The 13,239-nt window shown below is 39.1% G+C and overlaps 1 protein-coding gene across 21 annotated transcripts in view; it reads left to right on the forward strand.

Annotated features, from left to right (window-relative positions):
- RFFL (ring finger and FYVE like domain containing E3 ubiquitin protein ligase) overlaps positions 1–13,239 on the forward strand; it is a 68,256-nt gene that overhangs the window by 24,503 nt on the left and 30,514 nt on the right. For 2 of the 21 annotated variants that reach the window (XM_074263586.1, XM_074263587.1), the window contains exon 1: positions 307–527. The exons of 9 other annotated variants lie outside the window; for them this stretch is intronic. Coding sequence is in view for 5 of the 12 variants with exons in the window: in XM_074263566.1 (XP_074119667.1) it covers positions 359–527 (169 nt within the window). In the remaining 7 variants the exon portion in view is untranslated. Of the gene's footprint in view, positions 1–291; positions 528–7,846; positions 8,109–8,179; positions 8,331–8,412; positions 8,667–13,239 lie in introns of those variants that run through there. 10 more of the 21 variants (XM_074263571.1, XM_074263572.1, XM_074263588.1 and 7 more) reach the window with 8 other exon arrangements.

Below are 13,239 nucleotides of genomic sequence, written 5' to 3' on the forward strand. Positions count from 1 at the left end.
CAGAATCCATTGCTAATATTAAAATAGTTTCCCAGAGGAATTAGATGAATGAGTTTTATGCTGAAAACAACAGGCTCCTTTGTCATATTTATGAGAAGGCCCAAAAGGGACATCCAAGGGATTTGATTGGAGACCCTCAAGGGAGTAAGAGATAGAGACAAGGAAAGGATACTAGGACAGCCTAATGATCCCCCCAGTGGGGTCAGGACTGACACCTCCAATCTAGGGCAGCCCTTTAACCCCCTCACAATGGGTATGGTACTGACACCTCCAAACTTGGGTTAGCCCACCAAACCCCCCCCTGACACTGGGGTGGCTAACACTTCAAAAGTGGGATTGGGAAGGGATACCACCAGGGATGTCACCAGAGAGCCTCAGGCAGGATGGTATTCAAGTCATAGCTGAAAGAAGAAATCCACAATGGACCCTTGAGTCCATTCTTCGAGGCAACTCAGGCAGCCCTTGGATCAGGGCAGCTCCTGAATCAGCTACAGTGTCATGGCCAACCCGGGATCAGAGTGGCTCAGGTGTTTTTATAGGGTGGGGAGGAGTCCTAGCCAGGAAGGGCTGATTGGTTTCCCACTCCTGAGGTCACAGGCAGGGAAGTGCCAGTCACCTAGGAAACAGGAAGTTTCTAGCCTAGAGTGTTCCAAATATACAGGTTTCCAGACTTGGTGGGGTTGGGAAATTTCTTAGAGAAGGGGGCAGGGTAGGACTGTGGAAGAAATATGAATATGCAATAAACAGTCTATTGTACAAAGAAGGACTAGAGCAGGAAAGTCAGAGCTTTCTTCCAGGTTTCAACACTTATGCTCAGGGGGAATTAAGTTAACATGGTCATACATTGTGCTGGATGTTGGACATTCTACAATGGATGCTCCTCTTTGGAGATTCCGTGTTTGCTTATAATTTTTATACTTTGATCTCATGTGGATATTCTCTGTAGTACTGAATTGGGCAAGCCTATCTATATCTTCTTTAGGGTTAACTGTGTTTCTTGCAGATCCTACACAGAATAAATTCTTAGTCCATTTGGGGGCTTTTGTGTAGTTCTGATGTGTGCATATGCAGGCTGTCCATCAGTTTTGTCTGGTTCTTGGGTGTGATTGTCCTGTCTTATTTTAGTTGTACATCTTCCTGGTGAGATCATCTATGCTTCTATTATACAGAGTTCTTAGTGATGTATTGCAGCTTATTCACATGCAGCATTTGCTTTTATATTGTTCATTGGGGATCTCCATTTTAATTTTTTGACGCCAGTATCCATGTCTTGGGGCATGGATAGGATCATCACTAGCAGATTGGTTCCTCTACCATCCCCTCTCACTAGTCATCAATCTAATCTGTCCTTGTCTATTGGCTGCTTTCTAATTTCTGACAAACATACCTATGTCTCCCCAGCCAGTCTCTTTTTAACTCTCTGTAATTTGGCTTCTGACCTTATCATTCAACTGAAACTGCTCTCTATGAAGTTACTAAAGGATCTTATAATCACCAAATCTAATGAGCTTTTCTCAGCCTTTGTCCCTTTTGACACTGCTGATCACTTTTTTCTCCTTGATATGATATTCCCTTCTTATTAGGTATTTGTGACATTGGTCTCCCTAGCTTTCCTCCTGCCTTCCTGACCTCTCATATCTTCATATCTATATCACATTATTTTGACTATAGATTTCCTTTTTTTTCCCTTGAGGCTGTGGTTAAGTGACTTGCCCAGGGTCACACAGCTAGGAAGTGTTAAATGTCTGAGACCAGATTTGAACTCGGGTCCTCCTGAATTCAGGGCTGGTGTTCTATCCACTGCGCCACCTAGCTGCCCCCAACTACAGATTTCCTTGACTCTTTTCTCTCTCCATACCCTTTTCCTTGGTGATATCAAATCCCATGTATTCAGCTATTGTCTCAGTGTAGATGATTCTGACTTCTAGTCCTGAATATCTTAACTGATTCTTGGACACTTCACACTGGGATGGCTTGTAGACATCTTAGAGTCAACATGTCCAAAACTAAACTCATAATTTTTACCATCCCTAGCTTTCATCTCTTCTTAACTTGTCTGTTATTATCATGGATACCTCCAACTTCTCAGATATCATGTCTTACAGTTTAGCTGTGTCAACCTTGATTTCTCACTCTCTCATCCCTTTTATTCAATTGGTTGCCGACACTTGTCATTTTTGCCTTTTTAACATCTCATCTATACATACTCCCTTCACTCCTGACATTGCCACTGTCCGGTTGTAGGCCCTTAGTGCCTCAAACCTAGACTTTTGCAGAAGCCTTCTGAAGTTCATAAGGTCTCTTGACCTTGTCTCTCCACAAATCTCATTCTCCAGTCAACTGTCCAAAAGTATAATGTCCCTGTTTAACCAATTGCTTCCAAGATCAAATATGAAATCCTTTATTTGGCTTCTAAACTTTTGCACAAATGTTGCCCCTTTCTGCCTTTTCAGTCCTTTCACATTTCCCCTTTCTACCCTAACAACCTACCACTTATCAGATACAGTAACTCCTCTGGCATCTTGCTCTTCCACAAACATGATACCTGTCTCCCTATTGTGGACATTTTTAGTGGCGGTTTTGTATGTTTGCAATTATACATCCTCATGATGTCATTGGTCTTTTTTGAGAATGAAGGATGAATAAAAAATTCCCTCCTCATCTTTGACTCCTAGAATCTCTGGCTTCCTTCAAGTCTAAAATTCCACTATATAACTTTTTCCAGTCCTTCCTAATTTTAGTAGTACCCTCTGAGATTATCTCCATTTAGCAAATAATATATTTTTGTTGTAGATCTTCACCAAGATCCTTGAAAACAAGGGAAGATTTTTTGCCTCCTTCTGTATTTTTTATGCTTAGTATAGCACATAGTAGGTGCTGTATAAATGACACCAGAATAATATCGGTGTTGAAAAGCTCAGCTTTTTTTCAGGGAGAAGCTTGGGGGTCCTTAAAGAACTGCACAATTCTCCAAAAGTGTTGTAGATTGTTGCAGAGCCATAATCATTCAAAAGAGTTGGACTCGGCCATATACACAGGGAAAACCAAGTGGATACTGACTGCTTATCAAAATTATATGAAAGGCAGATGAATGAACAGATAGATGATGCTGGTCCATCAGTCAGTATATTTTGACTAATGCTGTGGACAGTGAGCTTGGATTCAGAAGTGATCAGGAGTTGGAGATGGGACTGATTGCCTCTGGAAGGTTGTGCAGTGTTTTTAATCACATCAGGCTTCTCCCAGAAACAGAGACCCATTCTATTCTCTAATATCACTGTTATTGTGGTGCTTTTGTGTAGTGAGATAAAGATGGGAGATCACTTTCAGGTCTGCATTCTGTTGAAATAAAGAGCCAGGTCAAAATGAGAAGTAAAACCCAAACTTGATTTATTTTGTGATCTTGATTCTGCTTCGGAATATGTCTTGCTGTCTTTACAGCTGTACCTTAAGAAAGCATTGAGAGGGGAAGCATATGGGAACCATTGGCGATGTTACTGTTCCCAGATTTCTTCTCTCTCATTGTTAAAATTGTTACTGTGACAGTAGTTATAACTTTTGTAAGAAAACTGTTTGCATAAGCCTGTCAAATGTGTGGTACCGCACCTGGTGAGTACATCTTCCATGTATTTCACTGTGTTAATTTGTCTAATTAATGCTAAGGTAATATTTGATTCTAGGAAGATACTAGTTAGATCCTGAATTAATTGAACTACTTAATTCTGGGTGGGCTCTGCCAGTTCCATTCTGGCCTAATTGGCACCAGGATAGCTTGGATAAAAATACATACTAACAAGGGCAGGATTTTCAGGTAGTGCTTGCAATTGAATTTAGGTATCTGGGCTAGAAAAGTAATCTTGAATTTTTTTTTTTTTTTCCTGGCCCATTCAGGTGTACAAAGTGCAGGTTGATTAGATTACTTCATAAAACTGGTAAAAATTTAAGCTTTTTTTCTTGAGTTTTATCATGAAATGTTTAGCCCTTTATATAATTGTATACTTTTCTCAATAATTCCTTAACCAATTTCTATGAATGCATCCCCACTTCCGAATGGATCCAAAAAAACCTTTTGCTCAGCTTTAAAACTTAAATGGACTTCACCAATTGAACTTTTCTTATGAGCACTTGAGTTTTCTTTTGATGAAAGGACAATGAATACTTTTGAAAAAGCTAAGAAACAGTTTTTGAATTCACAGTTGCATTTGGGTTTAAATAAACCTGAAGTTATTTCCAAATAAACTGGAAGGCATTTATTCCTGTATGTTAGTGTATTTTTCTATTTTATTATAAATAATGTAAGCCAGATTTTATGATGAGAACTCTTGCAGAACCTCAGGGAGAGAGAGAGCAGTGTGCACAGTAATCTTTAGAGAATATACAGTCTTTTGAGAATTCATCTTCTCATCAGCCATGTAGGTAGATGGAGTGTTTTCTTAAGCACTACTGAAATGTGCAGTTCAGTTCTGATTCTGGAATCTCCTGCCTTCTCTGCCTCTCCCATCACTTTGCTTGGAATGGACCATTTATGCTGTTCAGGCTTATTCTTTTATTTTCCTATCCTGCAGAAACCAGTTTGAAGATTAACTGTGAGTGAACAGGTAATCTAATCTACTTGGCTGAAACTGTCTGTCAAAATGAAACAGTATGGGCAACTGTCAATGAAGGTTCTATTAGGCTGAGGGATAAGGTAGAAGTAGCTCAGTCTTTGCCATTTTTAGTGGAAATCATGGTGAAATTTCATCTGGAAAGGAAGGTTTGGCTAATAAGATAAAGATGAAGCAGGAAAGATATCCAATAATCAGGAGTTTTAGCAAATTTCTAGTCCTTCAAGAACTCTCCATCTAAATTGCAGAATGTCAGTCTATTGTCATTCCACTGAGAGTTGTCATGGAGGTAAGGGAGAACGATGAACCATTTGTCACTTTATTTTCCTGCCTTTAAATTTATTCAGTAATATTAGGGGCTTCATCTCTCATCATTCCTTCTCTCCTTTCTCCTCGCACTCCTCCAATATCTCCTTTGAATTAGCATCTCAGCAGTAGCTTTGTGTAGGAAATTACTCATGCTGAAGGTTTCCAAGAATTCAGATGATAGTTTTCTGAGATAGCCACTCAGGAAAATAATTTAGTCAACTCACTGGCTTCCATGTACTAATGCATAGCTTTCACTTTCTTTTTTTTTAAATAATGAGTGCTATGGGCGCTTGAAACCCTGGGCTGCCTGAGGTCCTGTGTCTGAAAGTGAAAGTGGCTCCTTAAAGATTAAAGGGACTGGCAGTCTTTCTGGCCCCAGGATGGAATGATCCCTGTTATGGCGACAGGTTTTGTATCCCAGGAGAGGCTACTTTATACAGCAGATCTTTGCTTCCAGGGTTACAGTGAGCCTGTATTTGCTGATGTTGCAGTGATAAGTTGGCATTGGGGTACTCTTAAGATACTTGAGCTGAAGTATACTGAGGTTTGAATTTCTAGGTAAAACTTGCATATCAGTAAGTCAAAAGCTTTTTTTTTTTCCCTTTTGTTTTATTTGACTTAAAGTTAAGTGAGCTTTAATTTGCACAGTGGTAAAAATAACATTATTGTGACATCTCAGGTGCAAAAATGTCTCTGAGTAACAAGGCTTCATTTGACAGTTGAAATATTTAATAGAAATTAGGATCATTGCTCCTGGAACCTCTAAAAAAAGAATGGTTTAATCCACAAAATTAATAAAATTCAACTTGTTTATTCCATGGCTGTTATTAAGGACAAGAGACAATTTATTTGGGGGCTTTTGCTCTAGTAAGTAAAATCTAGCTTGTATAGTCATTGTAAAAACAATTGAATTTTTCTACAGTGAAAGCAGAGAGGGTTTGGTGACTTAGGAGAACTGAGTTGCTGGAAACATCTGCCACTGGGGACTAAGCTAGATGTGGATTCTGCCTCTTTTCCACCCCTGTCCTACTTCATATTAAAATTGTTTTTATATTCAATCCCATGTTATCTTTCTAGGGAGGAAAGAATGTTAGGGGAGAGTAAGGCAGCTTAGAAACTTCAAGTTTTATATATATATATATATAAAATGTTGTATAGGTTTTTTCTTATGAGCATACAAAAATTGCCAGATAGATTAAACTCACTGTATTCTTTGGTTGTGGAGTATTTCATAGCACTGAGAACTGATGTATTTTGCTTCTGTTCTGACAACTACTTATTGTTTATAATCTAAAATACATGGGGAGAAAAGGGAACGTGGGCTGTGAAGAGCATTACATATTTCCTCTGGAGCAAAATAACACGGGTGTGTGTATATATAAACTTTAAACATCTGTTGTGACCACCCATGAAAAATAAAACAACCTATTTTAAATTGCTGTTGGGTGGTAAATTACCTGTCTAAATTCTGAAATACTGTACTGAAAGAGCTTTGAATCTAAAGCTCAGTTTTATTTTCTCCTACTTACCAACTTTCTGTATTTTCATGAAGTCTCTGGTGTCTGAAGTAATGGAATGTCTGGAATGTGGGAATAGTATGTATTGAATGAAATTCAGTTTTTTGTTTTTTTTTTTTTTTAAATAGGGCAAAAATGAAATCTCCCTCCCTTACTCAAAGAAGATTATGTGTTGAACAAATTCTTGTTGTGTAGTCATTTCAAATTGTGTGACTCTTTGTGATCTCAATTGGAGTTTTCTTGGCCATTGCCTTCTTTAGCTTATTTGACAGATGGGGAACTGAGGCAGGCAAGGTGAAGTGACTTACCTAGAATCATACAGCTAGGAAGTGTCTGAGGCCAGATGTGAATTCAGGAAGATGAATCTTCCTATTTTGGGGGCACCCTACCTGCCTGCTTCCGAGTACAAATAACAGCACTCTTTTGTCATTCTGGTGTCTTAAAGGAGAAGATTAATGCAGGTGCTAAAGGCCATTTTCCTGTTAGGCTCCTATAACACATAGTTTTCTTCTGGAAACAACATTTTTAATACCAAAGTGGCTCTAGTAGTAAAAAAACAACTGGGATAGATGTTCATTTTTATCTTTCCAGTTCTAAAATTCCTGTTTGTTTTGGTGTGGCACCACAGCTGGCATCTTACCCTTGTGTTTCCAAACCAATGAAGGAGCCATTTTGCTTTCTTAAGTGTGTCGATAAAAAGAAGCCAGGCATCATTCTTTGTGCTGAGTCTTTTTCCCTGAAGTTGCTACAGTAGTAGTCTTAACTTTGAGAGCTGTTTTACCTAAGTTTCTTACCTTTATCTTTAGCTACCAAACTATTTTAGCTGCATGGCATGTGAGATAACAGTTTCCACCAAATGCAGCTAAAGTAGACAACAATACTCATCATTTAAAAACTGTTGATTAATAAATAAAGTTTAGGGAGTCTTTTAAAGCTAAATATAACCTTTTCTGTAAAGGAAGATATTCTAAAAAGAAACTTTTATGTAATATTATATAACCTTAATCATTTTAGCAAACACCCTACTTAAATAATGGTATTAAAGAAGTCCAAGAAGTTTGGGGATAAAGAATTAAGTTGAATACAACCCCTCCTTCTCTGCTTTCTCCTTTCCCTCCTTCCCTCCCTTTCTCCCACTCTCCCTCCTCCTTCCTCTCCCCATCCTTCTTTCCCTTTCAGCTTCTGACTAGATGTATATATTTTGGGTTGTTTTTTTTCCAGATGTGCTCTTGTACAAAGTAGGGATTACATCTCTGTATGGCACCACTAGAGTTGCCACCGTGGTTGGAGAATTTTATAAATATTAACAGATGATGAGCAACTAGTAAAAAATGTTTTAAATAAGCAAAACAAGAAATGAAAATTCACCAGCTCTCAAGGAACTTGGAAAGTGGGTATTAATAGATGCTTCTGTTTGAATTTCATGGCTATTTTTTAATATTCTGGTTTTTCTTATTTATCATTGTGGCAGGGTAATTTAGGTTTTTTTTGCCTCACTGGAAACCTTTAAAGAAAATTGTAACTGATAGAATGGCTGAAGTACTTCTGTAATAATAAGCCAGGCTTTGTGTAGTTAAAAGAAAATGGAGAGGAGAGTCCTGAGGGAAAAAAGAAATGAGCCAGGTTTGAATTGACAAATTCACCCGAATGATCCGACTTGCCTGGGCTGAATGGACAAGTAAGTTCCCAGGGGCCAGTGACCCAGATGCAAAGTAACTTTCTTTATCCCCTTCCTTGGGAAATCATCAGAATTTACCAATGGAGCAGAGGCCGGTAACCTAGCACCGCTGAACTCCCCTGCAGTTTTCAGATGGAATTTCAGAAACTGCCCACAGGGGCTCTCAGGAAAAGTGTCCCCAGACAGTAGGAGCCCTGGTGCAAGCAATACTGCCAGTGTACCGTGAGTGCTTTACTTCTTCTGAGTCATTGGTTCGAAATTTTTAAAAGTCAGACTCAACTTGATCATCTTCTCTTGCTCATAGAGGGCATCCAGAGGCTTTGGGTAAATTCCAGTTTTGCACAGCGTGAGTCAGCACTTCTCAGAGTAAAGTTTGCACTGTGGCAGTATTGCTTGCCAAAGACACATCCCCAGGAGGCACCATTCACTTTTCCTGAAAGCTGCTGCTGTTGGTTCCTGAGATGATCTCATCTGGAAATGGCTCTGATGTCTCCAGCTGCAGGAACTGGAAGGAGCTTGCTTTCTGCTTGGGCGATGTTCTGAAACAGGCAAAACGAGGTAAATATGACATATTTCTTTGTAGTTCCTAGATTCTGGATCAGGGAAAGTTACTAGGTCATTAGACCTAGTACCTTAGACCTTTTTATTTTGAAGTTAATAAGAGGACTCTCTGAAAAAGTCATGGAGAGAGGAAAAGTTTAATTTCAGCTTTCAGTTGACTTAATTTTAGCCTATTTTGACTAGTTAGGCTTAAGTTAAATTCAACACCTGATAGAACAAAATTTTAGTATGGTTATTCTCTGCTTCTCTTGGGTCAATCTTCTGAGATATTTTTGTCAGAGCTGTTGCAAAAGGTAGGAAGACCTGAGTCATTGTTAATTAACCCATATGATAATGAGGTAGTGGTATCTTTTATGGTCAGAACCCTGCATGAACTTCCCTCAATGCTGATGAAACATTGCCTTTTACACTAGGGATGTTTACCTTTGGGATGTTGCCAGTGCCTTTGCTCTGATAATCCCATATTATTTTTTTGGGAGATACTAGGAAGGATTTGTGGTAGAGTCAGGATCGGAACTCTTCTGTTTTGACTACTATGTTACCCTTGATGGGAAAGATGAGGGGGGAAGGAAAGAGAAAACCCCTGATTTGATGAATTTGAGCTTTTGGTTGTCAGCTTCCAGAGAATGTTGAAGTCAATTTCTGAAGCATTTCTCTGATCAGTCAGCATTATTTTGAGGATTTTGAAGGACTTTCTACAGGCAAGTTTTACTTAACATATATATAGGAAATTGAAGACAACATTCAGAATGCCTTTTTGACTGTGAAGTTTAGATTTAATTTTTTGTTTTAAGTTAAACACATTGAATAAAAACACATAGTGCTTTGCTAGCTCTAACAACATGACGGTAACTATTAGTAGCTGCTGAAGACTGTTTATCATGGATTAATTTGGGATCATTTCACCATTTGGGCAAAAAGAGCAGTTAGGACTTACTTGTTCACCAAGGAGCCTAAATAGACAAAATTTCTAGGAGGCCTAGAAATAGACAAATATTTTGAGTTGTTCATTTTTTCTTTTCTTAAGCATCTTCATCTTGCCCCAGCACAGGTCCATTTAATTTAACAAAAAATAGGTAGTATGCATTACATGCAAGATGCATTCTTGATGGAACCACAGAGAGTTGACATAGATCTGCTTTTTAAGCTTATAGGTCTAATGGGGAGAGAATACATACACCAGTCCCATTCACATTGCAGTCCTTGTACTTTGGCTTCTGTCAAATTGCCTTCTACAAAGTCAATATTGCTCTTTTTTTTTTTTTTTCCTTTCCTTTTTCAGTTTTCAATCTTCTTGACCTCTTTTCTCATTTGACATTGTTGATCACTCCTCATTCAGTGTGCTCTTTCCTCTCTAGGTTTTGATCTTTGTTCTCTTTCTAGCTCTTGATTGAGTTTAACTTCCCTAGGTCCTTGTTCATCATCTCTGTCCTGACACTTATGTTTAGGTGTGCCCCAGGATAGTGTTATGGGTCCCTCTTTTCTCCCTAGAAGACAATCTTGGTGATCTCACCAGCACTTATGGATTTGATCATCAGCTCTCTGCAGGTGATTTCCAAATCTCTATTTGCAGCCCTCATTACTGTCCTGAACTCTAATTTCAACTCTTACTGTCTGCTTGACACTTCTATTTAGATATTCCATAGGTGTCTTCCATCATTCTCTCTTTACTCATATCACACCTATCTGAGGCCAGGTTCTGATTATTTTCTTCCTGAACTCTTGGGAAAATCTATTCATGGCAACTTCTTTACATTATCACTTGCTTCATGCATTTAATTATAATTTCTTTGGAAGTGAATTCCCAAATCTGTGCATCCATTTCTCTTCTGTGTTCCAGTGCTTAATCACAAATTTCCTACTAGACATTTTCTGTTGGATGTCCTAAAGACATCTCTATCTCAGCATGTCTAAATAGAACTCATTAAATTTCCCCTCAATTCATCTCTGTGCCAAACTGATGAGGTCATCACCATGCTTCTAGTCATCCAACTTCTTGAAAACTGGTGTCAGCCTTCCCTCCTCCTTCCTTTCATTCCACATATCTAGTTAGTTGGCAGATCTTACCATTTCTACCTTCACAACATCTTTGGGGGTGACTGGATCCTTTACAAGTCCATACATGGAATTTGGGAGGAAATAATTGGGGGGAGGTCGATCATGGGAAAACTTGAGTGGCAGGCTAAGAAGTTTGGATGTTATTTGAATAGACATTTTTTTTTTTAAAAAGGAGAAGTGACAGGGGCAGCTAATTGGTACAATCCATAGAACACCAGCCCTGAAATCAGGAGGACCTGAATTCAAATCTGGTCTCAGACACTTAACACTTCCCAGCTGTGTGACCCTGGGCAAGTCCCTTAACCCCAGTTGCCTCAGCAAAAAAGAGAGGGGGGGGGGAGGAGAGAGATGACAACACCAGAGCCAGCATTTGAAGAATTCACCTTCAAGTGGTATATTGAATGGATTAGAGGTAAGAGATTATTGTGTACCTCCAAAGAGGTTTGAGAGGTAATGAGGATTTGATTTGTGTTTGCTGGCCATAAAAAGGTAAAGGGGAACAGAAATACTGATGAGAGGTAGGGGGCACTGAGGAGCAGGGGAGGAGGGAAGCTTCTGATTGAGTAAATGGAAAGCAAGGAACAGAATTAGGGAGAAGAAGCTGATTGGGGAAGAAGATGTTGGGTTCGATTTGGAGGTTTCCTAAGCACTTTGCAGGAAAGGATGGGAAGCTTTTCATAGGAGTTGACACTGTGGGAGTGACTGAATTTACCAAGGGAGAGAGAATTGTAGAGAAAGGAGGGAGGGTCAAAAATAAACAAAACCTTAGGGAATGCCTCAAATAAAGAGTGGGGATGAGGAGGACAGAGGAAAAGAATTAGAAAAAAGGAACAGTAGAAAAGGTCAGAGAAATGGAATAGGGCAGTGTCATAGAAACCAGAGGAGGACATGGTATCAAATGGTGCTGAAAGGTCAAGGAATAATAGTCAATAATAGCTAACTTTTATATTGGGCTTAAAGATATGCTGAGTTCTGCACAAATATTTTCTCATAGATTAGTAATACAGCCCTGAGCAGTAGGTGCTCTTAGCTATCTTCAGTTTACATATGAGAAAACTGATGCAGACAGAGGCTAACTTGCAGATGGTCTTGCAACTAGTATCTGTCAGGCTAAATTTGAATTTGAGTCTTCCTGATTTCAAGTTCATCACCCTATCTATTCACTGCATTATCTAGGAACTTTGATTTATCAATGAAAGATCCTTCTCTTTGGTTCCTCAGTCTACCTGTATTATCCCTTTTTCCTTTCCTCTAAGCAGAAGACCTTCTTTCATACTTGTCTGCAAACATTGAGACTGTCTGTTGTGAACTCCCTGTTCTTGTCCAGATATACACTTAACATCATCCCCAATTTTCTTCCTCTGTTGCTCCAGCCTTGTAGGAAAAAGTGGCCCTTTTTCCTTGCCAATATCAAATCTTTCTCTTTATCCAGTCTCTTCCTGTCTTCTCCAGGAGCTCTTCCCTTGGACCATATCTTCTATTCTCCAATTTTTAGTTTGCTTTTATCCTGTGTCTCTTTTCAGCATAGTTAATAATATGCCTCGAACCTTCATTTGATCCTACTATCCCCTTATGCTGCCACATTACATTCTCCCTTTCACAGCTCAACTCCTACAAAAAGTTGTCTCTCTGCCCAGTTGCCCCCATTTTTTTTCTCAAAGCTTTAGAGCTTGGCTTCTGACTGACCTGAAGCTCTTTTCTCTAAGGTTGCTGAATCCAGTGGCCTTTTCTCATTTCTCATTTTTTAAAAATAGCTTTGTATTTACAAGATATGTGCATGGGTAATTTTATAGCATTGACAATTGCCAAACCTTTTGTTCCAATTTTTCACCTCCTCCCCCCCCCCCCCACCCGCAGATGTCAGGTTGACCAATACAGGTTACATATGTTAAAAAGTATAAATTAAATACAGTATATGTATACACGTCCAAACAGTTGTTTTGCTGTACAAAAAGAATCGGACTTTGAAATAGTGTACCATTAGTCTGTGAAGGAAATCAAAAATGCAGGCGGACAAAAATAGGGGTATTGGGAATTCTATGTTCCCCTTTCTCCTTATATAGACTCTGTCTTTTGGTGAGTTCATCAGTTCTCCTCTAGACTCCTTTTGCTGATGACTTCCAAAACTGTATAGATCCAGCTATAATCTTTTTTCTGGCTTTCAGGCCTATAATCAACTACCTTTCTATGTCACTAAGAATCAAGATGATTTGCAGCAAAATCCTGCCCCAGGCACTTACTCTAGTTATATGATACAGGGCAAGGCATTTAACCCCCCTCAGTCTTAGTTTCCTTATTTGTAAAATGAGGAGCTTGGAGTTGAAGCTTTCTAAGGGCCCTTCCAGCTCTAAATCTGGGATCCTATAATGCGAGGGTCTGATTTCCAATAGGATGTCCTGTAGGCATCACAAACTCAAAATTCATTCAGAACCGGAACTCACCTTTTCTTTAAACCCTCCCCTCTATTTAACTTCCTTATTTCTGTTGGGAATGCCATCATGCTTCCAGTTAG

This window comes from Sminthopsis crassicaudata, chromosome 4 (assembly GCF_048593235.1).
Source record: "Sminthopsis crassicaudata isolate SCR6 chromosome 4, ASM4859323v1, whole genome shotgun sequence".
NCBI lineage: Eukaryota > Metazoa > Chordata > Mammalia > Dasyuromorphia > Dasyuridae > Sminthopsis > Sminthopsis crassicaudata.